This window comes from Galeopterus variegatus, unplaced genomic scaffold (genome assembly GCF_000696425.1).
Source record: "Galeopterus variegatus unplaced genomic scaffold, G_variegatus-3.0.2 Scaffold17, whole genome shotgun sequence".
Classification (NCBI taxonomy): domain Eukaryota; kingdom Metazoa; phylum Chordata; class Mammalia; order Dermoptera; family Cynocephalidae; genus Galeopterus; species Galeopterus variegatus.
In genome coordinates, this window is record NW_007726128.1 from 372079 (window position 1) to 385722 (window position 13644).

General features: G+C 37.5%; 1 protein-coding gene across 1 annotated transcript in view; it reads right to left on the reverse strand.

Annotated features, from left to right (window-relative positions):
- Nucleotides 1-453: 453 nt before the first annotated feature.
- The window catches only part of PKIB (protein kinase (cAMP-dependent, catalytic) inhibitor beta), a 110641-nt gene continuing 97450 nt past the window's right edge, over nucleotides 454-13644 (reverse strand). The window contains exons 2-3 of the mRNA XM_008566894.1: nucleotides 6807-6983; nucleotides 454-832 (exon numbers count right to left, since the gene is read on the reverse strand). Of these exons, the coding sequence (XP_008565116.1) occupies nucleotides 765-832; nucleotides 6807-6975 (237 nt within the window). The 5' untranslated portion in view covers nucleotides 6976-6983 and the 3' untranslated portion in view covers nucleotides 454-764. The remainder of the gene's footprint in view (nucleotides 833-6806; nucleotides 6984-13644) is intronic.

Genomic DNA, 13644 nt, shown 5'->3' on the forward strand with positions numbered 1-13644 from the left:
GGGTTTGGGGAAAAATCTGGTGCATTTTTGGTTAAAAACAAACACTCTCTATCCATGCTAGTTTTGACTACTCTATTATTCCTTCTCACCGGAAGACATAATGTCCTACAAATTCTATAAAGTTTTAAGTTAATGGTGTTTTGTTTACATTTACTAAGAAATGGTTTGCCCATCACTATAAAAATGAAATTAAGGGGCCAGCCCGGTGGCGCACTGGATAGTGCGCTGCTTGGGAAGCACGGCGGCGCTCCCGCCGGAGGGTTCGGATCCCACATACAGACCGGTTCCCGCTCACTGGCTGAGCGAGGCGCGGGAGCAACACCGAGGGTTGCAATCCCGTTGCCGGTCCCCGGTCCGGTCCGGGGGCAACACTGAGGGTTGCGATCCGTTGCCAGACACGGAAAAAGACAAAAGACAAAAAAAAAAAAAAAAGAATGAAAGAAACTAAAATACAATAGGCTAAGAAAATCCAAAAGAGAACAGTGGATTTTGTTGGTTTATAGACAATGATACGTTTTTAAGTGATCATACATTCTTAACCTTTTCCATGCGTGCAATTTGGAAGTAACCTGCCTTTTAATTGCCTATATTGGACATCATGGTTGCAATCCAACTGAGTAGCGTCACAACAAAATTATCTAATACATGTTGCTTAGGGCTGCAATGTTACCATAGTTACTACCAGATCAAACATCTCAGAAAAACAGAGCCACTAAGTCTTTTAACGTGCATAAATTCAGCACACTGATAGATTATATGAGCCATCATTTTTCTTCATTTTGGGGCTTTTCCAATTGGCCTCGCGTTGTTTCTTCATCTTCCTTTTTTACATCTGAAAAAAAAATTTTTTTTCATTTATATGTAGAATATATTGAAATATATTTTATATTATATTGTATAAAACTGTTAAGTTTTTCCTTCAACCCACTGTAGTCATTTTCTGCTTGACTATTTTGCTCTCAATCCAGATGGGGAAACTGTACAAAAAGAGATACATGGGTAGGTTTAGAAATCTACATTTTCCTAATCAACTTTCTCTCCTATTTTACAGAGTTAAGTGCTAGGCAGTCTTTTAAGGTATTATTACAATCTCCATGTACAGAGATGGAACACAAATAACTGAAACACAAACAGGTAAATCTCAAAGTCACAGAACTAGTAAGTGACAGTCAACATAATTTGTGATTTTGAAACAGCAGTGGGGTGCAAATCTTATGAAGACTGGAGAAAGAATGTGACAAAGAGGACTTGGAGGCACAAAGACAGATAACTTTTTCAAGAAGTTTTGTTATGAAACAGAAACAGTAAAATGGGGGAATTGGGATCAAGGGCGAGTTTGCATCTTAGCAATCACACTTGGTTGCCTTCTGAGTAACCTGGCAGGTGCTTAATAATATTTCGTTGAAAGAGCTCCTTCAGGAAAACAGACTTGTTAGAAAATGGTATTCTTGGGTCAGCCCCAAGGCGCACTCGGGAGAGTGCGATGCTTGGGAGTGCAGTGGGCGCTCCCGTGGTGGGTTCGGATCCTATATAGGGATGGCCGGTGCGCTCACTGGCTGAGCGTGGTGCGGGCGACACCAAGCCAAGGGTTGCGATCCCCTTACCAGTCACAAAAAAGACAAAAAAAAAGAAAGAAAGAAAGAAAGAAAATGGTAGTCTCAGGAAGTATGAAGTATGAAGCACTGAATTATTTCTAGAATGATTTAAGCAGCATTTGCCATCAATTGTTCTAAGCAAACTACCCACGAAGCATTACAGATTTCCGAGAAGATATGTCAGCTCTGCTGTCTCTAAGTGGGTCTAATGAAGAGATAGTGCTATAAAGTCCCCTTAAGTAGATCTTTTTCTATGAAATGAACAAGAAACTCAGGATAATGATTAGATAAATACTAGCAGTATGTTATCTGTTGACAGTCTAGTATCTTGCTCAGGATTATTAGCTAAAATATAAAATGTGGTTTTAAACTTCCCCTATACCAGTACCACTTTTTTGCTTTGAAATGTGAAAAAAAGAAAAAATGTTGAAATAGGATTGGAAATAAAAGGAAACAAACTGCTCAAAGAGGTTATAATCGTCCTTATCTCTGTATTGTGATGTCAATGAAAGGAAAACAGTAGTCAAACGGGTTATTTTTCATATAATAATGTGCACTTTCAAGGATAGTTACTGTTATTGTTGTTCTGCCTTCTGCACTTGTCAAGTGCTTTCAGTACAATTATACAGTTGAATGTATTTTCAATATATTCCTTCAACATAATTTCTCTGGGAGTACACCACCAATATCAGACTTACCTTTCAAATGTGTCCCTGTCATTTCAAGTGTGAATAAGCTTTGTTGAACACTTGTTTATCTATTCTCTTGGTCATGATTATTAAGAAATCTTGGAATAGTAAGAAGATGTTGGTTCCTAAGTTATCTTGGTTGATTCTATTCTCTAGGAGTCCTAGCTTTGAAAAAATTTTATTTCCATCCTTGTGTTCTGCTCTTTTTTGTGTCAATTGCTTTTTCCACTGCTCATTAGAACACAAGGTATTGTGTAACGTTTTCAGAGTGCCTCACAGGACAATCATTCTGCAAGATGCTTTTTCAAAGATGGTCAAATAAATGAGGGAATAAAATGCCGTCTGTCTGAACCTTAGAAGATTGTAGGCACAAGATCACATTAAAATCTCTGTAGCAAAGGCTCCAAGAAGTCCTTGTTTAAAAAGGAAACTTATTCTGAGAAATGTAAAAAGCTGTTATGTTTGAACCAGCAATTTCAAACCTATTTGATCACAGCACCATTTTTATATGTGACACATTAATATCCAGAAAAATTTCCATGAGATATTCATTGAGAAAAATTGATGTTCTAGGAAAGACAAAGGCCTTGGAGCCAGAGACTCTATCACCATCTAATTTTGTGAGCTTGGGTAAGTCACTTACCCTGCTTGTAACGATCTACTCGTGTGGCTTGTCAAGTATGGGATAATTTCATCTGCACTGTTTTCTCCTCTATCATATAAAATATATTTTGAAAATACATATTCAAATATTAAGAATATACATTTCTGAATGTTTTTCCCTCTAGTCCACCAGGCCTATATATCCAACTGCTTAATTGACATGACCATTTAGGTATCTCATAGGCATCTCAAATAGAACATGGAAAAAACAGAAATCTTCACTTTTCCAACTCTTAACTCCTTCAGGTTGGCCTTTCTCAGTATGTTGCATCACCATGTACCTCGTTGCTTTGGGAGTTACTGTTCATTTCTCCTCTTTATCTCTACCACATCCAATTCATCAGCAAATCCTATTGATTTGCCCACCTTTCTCTACCTTGACCTATTTAAAGCCACCATTTCTCTCTGGACTACTGAAGCAGTCTCCTAGGGTAAAGGTTAACAAAACCTTTCTACTTCTCTAAGTACATATCTATTTGACTTGGGGTTAATTTTCTAGCTCTGTTACCCTGGAAACCACATTGAAATGGAATGTCAACCTAGTTCTAAGCTTATGGTAAATATGACCCAAATGGTAAAATACATCTGTACCAAGAGAAACTAGATATAAACTATAAATACCTTGTAGAAAACCATAGCATTGGGCTTCGCTGTAGGTAATGACTCTTCTAACTGAGCATGTCTCTTGAGGGATGCTAATGAGCCATGTTCAAGGACTTGTTGCAAAGTATCAGCTCATGTGGGACAAGGGGCTTCTAACCCTTTGGCTCTATTACAGAAGATCTTGTATCTTTTGAGTTCTCACTTGTCAGGTGGGGGGCACACAGAGATTAATACCCAGGTCTGCTATATGGATTGCTGCAAGGGCTCCCATAGAAGATTATGTGATGCTGGCCTGCTGAGTCCCTTGATCTGTATTCTACTGAGCAGACTGGCACCAAATGTGCTCATGTGAGTCTGAATGTTTAATATGGCCTAAAAAGATTTCTTAAAGAGGGTTTCACCTTCCAATACAACCATTTCTGTTCTTGCTCTCCTGCAATCCATTCTCCAATAACAAACGAAGTGAACATTTTAAACATAAGTGAAATGTCATTCCCTGCTGAAAATCCTCCTGCTAAAATAAAAGTCTATTTTTTCACCCAGGTTTCTAAAGCCCTAAAAGATCTAGCCCGTGCTATCTCTCCAACGTCATCCTGAGCCACCCTCCCTCTCAGCCACTGCCCTCAAGCCACGATGTCCAGCTTTTCCATTTCTTAACCACATCCATTTTCTTCCACCCTAAATACTTTATGCTAGCTGCTCCTTCTGCAAAGAATGCTCTTACCTTCGGTCTCCCTGTGGCTGAATTATTCAGTTGTTATTCAAAACATATCGTTGTCATTCTGATTTCAGTTAAGGCTTCCCTAATTTCCCAATCTATGGTAGCCACCCAGTAACTCTCTACTACAGCACCCTATTTTAACTCTCTGATAGCACATATCACTATTGACTTACACATTTGTTTTTTATAGTCCAGTTCTCTCATTAGAATATAAGATCTGTGAAAGCAGGAGTTTATATCTATCTTATTCACCACTACATTTCTGGTTTTTAGAATGGTGCCCAGCACTTAGTGGACAATTAGTTAAATGATGGATCAAATAAGAAGTAATGGTGGAGATAAGAAAAGGCACTAAGTGATTTTTGTAGCTTCCTGGGATGCCACCACCATCTGTCACCTGCTGTTAATATGTTATCAGGCATCACTGTCCTCCCTATCATGGTTATCAATTTATAAGTAATACATTAAGACAGATTATAAACTGGACAAATCCCAGGCTAATTTCATGCCAGATGTAAGACATTTGAGATCCTAGATTTTCTTCCACCTAAGCATATTTTTCAAAAATAAAAGTAAAAACAAAAACAAGAGGATAGGCATGAGGGAAACCTGCTGCTCTTTTTCAGAATTTCTATTTTTAAATGACTAAAACACTGAAATCATAATGTCTAAGGCAGACCCCAGCATTTAGTTTTATTAGCAATAGGAAAATATTCATTTTAAAATCTTTAATACTACTTGTGCTTAGCTAATGAGAAAAAAGATAGGCCTTAAAACTACATATTTATGGTTTTTTTAATAAAGAATTGTTATGCCATCTACCTGTGTAAGCCTATGTCCTTTTGTTTATTCTTTAACTTCTGGTGTTATATGTTCAATTTTAGCATTCTGAATTTCTTAGTTGATGTTTTTCACTTTATTTCAAAATGATTTAAAGAAAAATATAAAAAAGAGAACAACATTCTTTTAGATAATGATCTTTCTCGTGACCAAACTAAAGTGAAGAAGACTACTAACCCTCCTGCTGTGTATTTGTTCTCTTTTGCTTAACTAAGTAATGTCAGTAAACATTAAGGGGTTTGTGTGTGTGTTTAAGGAATATAAACTTTAATTAGAATTTTTATACTAATAAGTAATTATCTTCTCTACCTCCCTAGCTTAGGATGGGCCCTTAAACAGCAACATTATGTTCTGATAGTCATATTATATTTTCAAACTTAAAAGGTGAAAAAAAATACACGTATTTTTATTTCTTTTCTTCCCTTTATCTCTTCCATCTTTTCTTTCTTCTTATAATATTTTATATGTATGTGTGGGCTTTTTTTTTTTACTATTATTTGTAGTGTTCTCTATAAGAAATGCAATGACCTTTAGAAAAATCTGAGGTAACCATGGGACTCCAGGATCTGACCTCAGTCCCTGGCCTAAGAAGGATTTAAGTATTTCATAGAGATCAAACCAGGAACATTCACAATTTTACCACATAGTGAATAACCTCCTGAGGCAAAAAGCCAAGAGCCTTCTTCTTCCTGTGTACATCTACCCCATTCATTTGCTCCCACAATGAGGCAGATGTTCCAGCAGCTTCTAGCTCTCTCTTGCCTCAGGGCCACCAGGAATAAATTTCTACACACACACTAGAGTCCATCCTAGAGTTTAAAACAGGACACAAGTGTTTTGGTAATGGCTTTGATTTCAAATTATCTTTAATCTCTATGAATGTTTTTAAATGAAGGGACTATTAACTATTGAAAGTATTCTTGTATTTATCTTTAGAAGACTAAACTCTAGAAGCTATAGAAACTGTATATAAGCAATGGGGAGAAAGACCCAAGATTTTCCTTCATTGGTTTGACTGCTCTCCGTTTTTCTTAATTCGACTTTTTCTACTGGTTAAAGAATGATCACCTTTTACATAAAAATTCACTTTAAAAATCTCATCCCCAGTTGACGATAAACTTCCTAGATATAAGAAGTAGAACGACTCAGAATACTACAGCAAAGCAGAAGCTTCTGAGTGGTTTGTCAATGGATGGCAGACAGAAAATTATTTTATTTCTAAGTGATTCTCAATAAGTTTTGTAAATCCATTGAGGGAAGGGTCATATTTGTTCATCTTTGTACTCCCAATTACTAGGAGTGTGCATGACTGTACACACTCATGAATAAATAAAACTTCACTTTCCACATACATGCCATGAGATTAAAAGATAAAACTACTTAGAAAGACTGACAAATCTACGTAGCCTTAAACAAAAGCTGAGAGGTTTTAATAAACAAGTAACAAAAAAAAAAGAGTTCTTCTAAATAGCTAAAAGAGAGACTGTACCAGAGAAATGGATTGATTAAAAAGAGAGAAATACTGCTGATTTACTTAAGAGCATTAAAAAAAATTTTTTTTTAAATTTTTATTCAAAATATTTTAACATTTACTTGTACATATTTGTGGGATACAGGATGTTGTTTCAATACATGCATATACTGCACAATGGATCGCTTAGGGTAGATAGCACAGTTTTGTACCCACTGTATTACCTTCCTTCACAGAAAGGGCCTCCAGTTTGAGGGGCAAATCGGAGGTTCCACTTGTAGCAGCTGAACTCTGGATGTCTGGTAGGGCATTCCGGCGGCCTGCCCTTGCTGAAGATGCAAAATTGGTGACCCCAGACTCCACATCAGTCATTGCTGATGAATCTGTCCTCATAGCAGCATCTACGAATAGAATGTGCACATGAAGAAGAGGTTGAGCCTACTCAGAGGTAAACGTTCACCACGATGGCTGAAAGGCATAGCTAGATCAAAAACAGCAGGCTGGACACAGCGATGAATCTAATCATTGATCACATCCTTCATCTATGCCTACTGCTAAGGTTCTGAGCTTCCTTTTCACATTCATCGAGAAGAGCAGGAAGTCCTCAGTATGAGCCAGAGTGCTATAAATAACCCCTGAGCCAAATGAGCCACTTGGATGGTTTAGGGTGCAGTAATCCCTTGCCTTTTGTTCTGCTTGTCTGTGGATGGATCAGCCAAACTAGGGTTTGGAAGGAAATGAAAACTGGCTTGGTTAGCCACTCCTGTAGAGACTCTGCCTGCCAATATTTGCTTGTGGTTCTGTTCAGGCTGAAACAAAAATCACTATAATTTGTAGAAATCAAACAAAACACACTCTGTTCCTACTCTTTAGAAATAAAAAATTCAACTTCATCTCAAAGGCTTTTTTCCCCAGAGAGAGCTATGGACTTCAATCAGTTCTGGCCTCCAAACTAATTTTCAATAGACTCCTGTTTATGTTAGGGAGGTAGGACCTATTTTGCCTTTTCTTGCCTTCAAGTGGACATGGTAATTACTAACACTTTTCTAAGCATCCTTTATCTTCCTAACAATTGTCTTCCTCTAAGAAAGAATTCTCAAGAGATTATTCAACATACGGGGAGGGGAAGCAATTATTGCTTATTCCAAAACTGCCCCTCTTTCTTTTGATGTTTTCTAATGAATCTTTCTCAAGAAATTAATACTGAACGGTATCTCAAAAGCAGCAGCAGCAGTAAGCATTTATTGAGATGCTAGTAGGTGCCAGGCTGTCAGCTAGGCATTGAGAGTACAGAAGTATGATACACTCTCCATCTTTAGGGTGCATGTGCTCGCAAAGGGGAGAAAGAAGGTATAAATACAAGGATAGATAATGTCATAACATAGAATGTGCTAAGTATCAACCAAAGATGGAGATAACCATTTGTGGCAGTTAAGAGGACAGAAATATTTGAACTCTGGACTTGAAAGGAAACCAAATTTTTCACAGTAGTTGGAAGAAGCCCTTTCCAAACAATTAACTTTAATTCAGGAAATGCTAAAAATGAAGTGAAACAGTCACAAAACATGGTGCATTTGATATTAGAAACACAACTCCTTTGGTCCATAGCACCCAAGAAATGCATATTGAACTTAGCATGGTTCTCAGGAGTAGTCTAAGACTGCCCAGGAAAGGAGGCACTTTATTTCTTTTCCAGATATTATTCTTTCCTTGAATCATGGGAAATTTGAGAACAATGCTAGGTTTTCAGATACAATTTTGGAATCCATTAGACTTCCAACTGTTTGATATTCGCCAGCTGTCTGATATCAATAGACAGCTTGGAGTAACGTAAAGAGCACTGGACTATTAGTCAAAAAGAATTCAGTCCATTACAAATGATATTGGTCTATCCCTTTAATTTATATGACTCACAATTCTTCCCTTACATAATGGGTATGACAGCTTGTCTGTTTCACAGGATTCTTGTGAGGAACTAATGAGATAAAGGATACAGAAACTCTTTATAACTATACAGAGTTTGATATGTTTGATTATTGGCATCATTGCTCATATCTCACTATGTTTTCTTTATTCTACCATCCTATGTGTCCCCGTTAACCCTAACAAGAAGCATTTTCCTACTGGAGACCTGTTGTGTTGTCTAATTGGGAAAGCACCATTTATTTAATATTGCATGAATATTTTTACACCTATTATCTCGTTTAAACTTCTCAATAATTCTATGAGGTAGTGAGGTATGGCCCTCACTCTGTGGATGTGGCAATTGGGGCTCAAAGAAGTTGACTCATTTAAAGCTGCACAGCTGCTAATCTAGCACTGAGGGATACAAACCCAGTTCTAGTTCACTCTGAAAGCAAAATAACAAGGATTGCCACAAAATTATCTTTCCAAATTCTTGTGATATGTATAGCTATTCATACAACAGCTACTTTAGATTCTGCCCTTCTTTAATTTTTAAGTAGAGAAAATTCTGTGTATACACACACAGACATGAGAGAGAGAGAGAGAGAGAGAGAGAGAGAGAGAGAGAGAGAGAGAGAGAGAGATTGTCTTTTCATGTGTTCTTCTCTAGTTTGAATGTTTATCTTTTAAACACCTCCCCTCCCCCCAGCCCATGATACATGAATTTCAATTAGAGATCTCTTCTGTACAGCTTGTGATAAGTGCCTGACACCAATCTGGAAGCAGATTCCATTTTCAGTCCTCCATTCTGTCCTCAGTCAATTAACATCACATCAAAAGCCGTGGCTATGATCAAGTGTTTATCTCTGTGAAGCACCTTCCAATGTAACTGCAAACAAGTTAACTATGCTAGGCTTGCAGGAGCAGTTTCCCAAATACTACCCCACCAGTCCAAAACCTTAAAATTGAAGATAACAATAGAACAAAAAATAAGATATAGTATTTTAAATATTTAAATACCATGTATGTTAAATAAAAGGGCATACCTCTTTAGCAAGATGGAACATGTTAAAAGAAGGGTACTCCTAAATTCTCTTTGTATTTGTATATTGAATATACTAATTCCAATTTCTGTACTGAAAGATAAGTTCTAAAAGGTGGCTGGTGGAGCAGGCCATGAACATGGAAGAAATTCTGGGCTCCAGGTTTCTTTCAAGATTTCTTTGCTATCAGTTGGTGGATATTTTTTGATTTTGACTTTATATTTTTATTTCTATCACAGGCTTTCTAAATTATTCTTTATTGCAGAATGATGCTAGAAAACCAAATCATCACAAAACTATCTAAAAGTTTGTCAGTTATACAAGGATGCTTCAAAAAGTTCGTGGAACCATCTTTTAGTTCTATTTTTCCATGAATTTTTTGAAGTACCCTTGTATTTATTAACTATCATTTTAAAATAAAAAACAGAATTGGCTATTTAGTAAGGCCAAGCAATAAGGCTGCCTTACTCTGAAGGTTTATTTAGTCATTTCCCAACCCACACTTGTCACCACCTTCCTTTCAGAGCCTGCCAGTGATGCTGAGGGACCAAGAAGTCATGCACTACTATGGGTAGACCAGATAGCTCACCCACCCCAGCCCTACAGGGCAGTGGGGAGACACCACTTTCTACATTGAAAAGTCATCTTATTTCCTGACCAAATGTGTCGGTGGTTTAGAGATTGATGGCAGGAGCATTTGAATCCACAGGGTGATTCTTTTTATTTACTATTTTTATTTATACATATTTATAGGGTACAGAGTTGACTATCAGTATTTGTGTACAGTATGTGATGATCAATATTGTTAGCATGTTCATCATTACAAATCATATTTACTTTTTGGGTCCCTTACACAATTACTCCCTATGTCCCCTCCCCCTCTCCTTCTCCCCTTCTCTAGTAACTATAGGTCTGGTGTGATTCTTTTTTTTTTTTTCCTTTTTGTCTTTTTTACTGACCGGCAACGGGATCGCAACTCTCGGTGTCACGCCCGCACTGGGGACCAGCAACGGGATTGCAACCCTCGGTGTTGCGCCCGCACCGCGCTCAACCAGTGAGCGGGAACCGGTCTCCACATGGGATCCGAACCCTCGGCAGGAGCGCCACCGCGCTCCCAAGCGGCACACTCTCCAGTGCGCCACCGGGCCAACCCTGGTGTGATTCTTAACTGTGCTCTTTTAATTCCCTGGCAAGGAGGCCTATTGTAGCACTGTAAATAATTTGGAAGTCCATCGGGAAAAGAATATGCATAAGCTGTGTATATTATGCTATGTTATCTGCTTCTTAGACAGCTATTTTAAAGAATGTGTTAGATCCAGTTAGCTGTATCTATAGATGTGTGTCCACAACATATTGTGAAATAAAGTAAATTTAAAAAGTAATATTTACAGTGTTGGGAAAAAAGGGGAAAAAGTAGTGAATATAATATGATCTTAACTTTGTACAAGAAATAAAAATCCCAACTGAGAATGGGAGGGAGAACGAGAAGAATATCAACCTTTTTTTTGGTATCTCTTTACATATTTTATCTTTATGTGAAAACCCCTTTCTCCCCCAGATAGCCATCTTGTCTGTTATTATTTTCCAATACAAAATTGATTAATTAATTAATTGCATATGCTTGATATTTTTTAAGAAGGGATGATACATACTTATATATAAAGTAAAGGAAATTTTTCTCTTCAAATGTTTTGTGACATTTAATAAAATATAACCCACAGAAAGATGAGGAAATACTATAAGAAACATGAGAGAGAGAGATTAACTTCAAGTTTCTTTTAATTTTCTGAGCTTAAAAAGCTAATTATGTTTATGTTTGCCGAGCAAGGCAGCTGACTCAGAAGCGATGCTTCCTCTTTTTCTTCTACAGAATTAGCAGAGGAATCTGGAGGAGTTCTGCTTTGTGAACTGTGGCTGCTTACAGAAGCTGGTACCATTTGGACACGTGGAGATTTCACAGAAGTCCTTGAATTCCCACAACAAGGTAATGCAATTTACAGTGACTGGAACACACTTCCAGCTGTATTGAAAATACACAGTTTTCAGGTTGCCTTAACAAAAAAAGACCATTACTCATTCATACAAACACACATGCCAGCATCTTTGCAGTCTCGGAAATACTGAAAATGCAACACAGCAGAACTGAAGAGGATAAAGATGTCCGATCTAAATGGAGCACTAGAGGCATATAAAAAACCACCACTCAGCTCCCAGTGGGCTCAAAAGAGCCTGCTAAGAAATAGCATGATAGTATGTTATAAACATACTTACAAAAAAAATAAGAGGTTTTTGCAACCTCTTTTTCTTACAACTGAGACAGTGCATTGTTTTAGCCCACACATGTTCTTTCCTCAAACTTCCTGTCTTGAAGCCAACACTGCAAGGAGACAGATACCACCTCTTTTTTTCATCGCTGGTTCCATTTCACTCACCCCATCTCCCATCTTTTTTTCATCGCTGGTTCCATTTCACTCACCCCATCTCCCACAGTGAAACCACTACTCATTCTGTACATAAGACGTCAAATAAACTTCTTACCCATGAAATTAGTTCTCTGGGGGTATGAGTCAGACTATCTGAAAAAACACTTAGAAAAACAAAGAAGGAAATACATGCACTTTGGACAGTCAGTGCTTTTCCTGGCCAAAGACAGAGAGAAAGAAAGAGACAGACACAGACAGATAGACACTGGTCTCAGCTGATAACCAAGTACCTTATGGGTCTCTCTCCACCTCTCAATATCTTAACACTCATACTAGATTTCTTTAGTTCTCTGCCTACATATTATTTCATATGATTTTCTGTTTTAGAGCCTACAAACTGGAACAATTGCCCCTCTATGTCAACAAAAACAGATAGTTATTTACTCATCCAATCAACATTTACTGAGCTCCTACTAAATTATTAAGTACAAGGCCCTGTCCCTGGCCCACAAGTTACAAAGACAACCCACAGTCTGATGAGATAAGACACATTCTGATCTTTCTAGTTACCTTTCTTGACCTCACCTTGAATTCTTTGGAAATAAAGTATCCACTCCTAAAATGTGGATCCTTTAACATATCTCCTGTTCACCTAAGTGTCCAGACCATTTTAGGTTACACAGAGCTCACATAAAATATACATGTGCATAATTTTTATTTTAACTTAGAGATCCTCCTCTTTTAAAAATTCCTGCACATATAGTATTTCTGAGCCTCCTCTATAAGCCAAAGGGAATTCTTTTTCTTTGTTGGCACACACGTTTTTTTTCATGCTTAGGTTCTTGCTTGATAATTACATAGACAGGTCCCTCGACATACATTGGTAGGCATATGAAAGTTATTTTTACCATAGAGAATTTTTGACAGCTTAAACATATAAAATTCAAAATGCAAAGTCAAATTGATTTTCCCATAATTTTCCAGGTAAAGCACAAATCTGAATACCTTTCCTGCAAAGTGATATTTATACTAAGTGCCATTTAGAATAATAATATGGATTTGATGTGAATAAGGATTTAAAAAGATTAACTGCAATAAACCATGTAGCCCCATTCAGTATGTGTGGGGGGGGGAAGGGGGCGTGTCACAATTAACTGGTCATCCCATTCTTTTTTAGTTCCCTCAAGGAAGACTTACCCAATATACACCCTCCATAAAGGATTGTGGGGAGTTTGCTACAGGGCTTCCTTCAAGCTCTTGCAGCTTCCCAAAAGGACTATAAAACTTCTCCCATGATTGCAAGGTTTTAAATTGTAAAGGACCATATAATCCACCCTTCCAAATCCAGGCATTTAGGTGATTCATCAACATAACATAGCCAGTTTGTGTCAAAGTCTTTCCTAAGTTCAGACAGTCCTCTTTCTGCCATTACCATGACTCCTCCTATTCCTCTCCATAACAGAAGAAAACATCTACCTACAGGGATAAAAAATAAAAATGAAAATTCACTATACACTGCAACGTGTTCCTAAAAAATAAACAGGTTTCCCTTTTAATACATTATCTTGAGTGAGGTGTGTAGGTGTGCATGCGTGTGTTAGGTGTAGTGGGTGGTATCTAGAACAATGAGTGATGTTTTCATTCTCCTTTAGTTGAGCGTAATTCTAAGTGGTTATAAACCACAGCAGAGC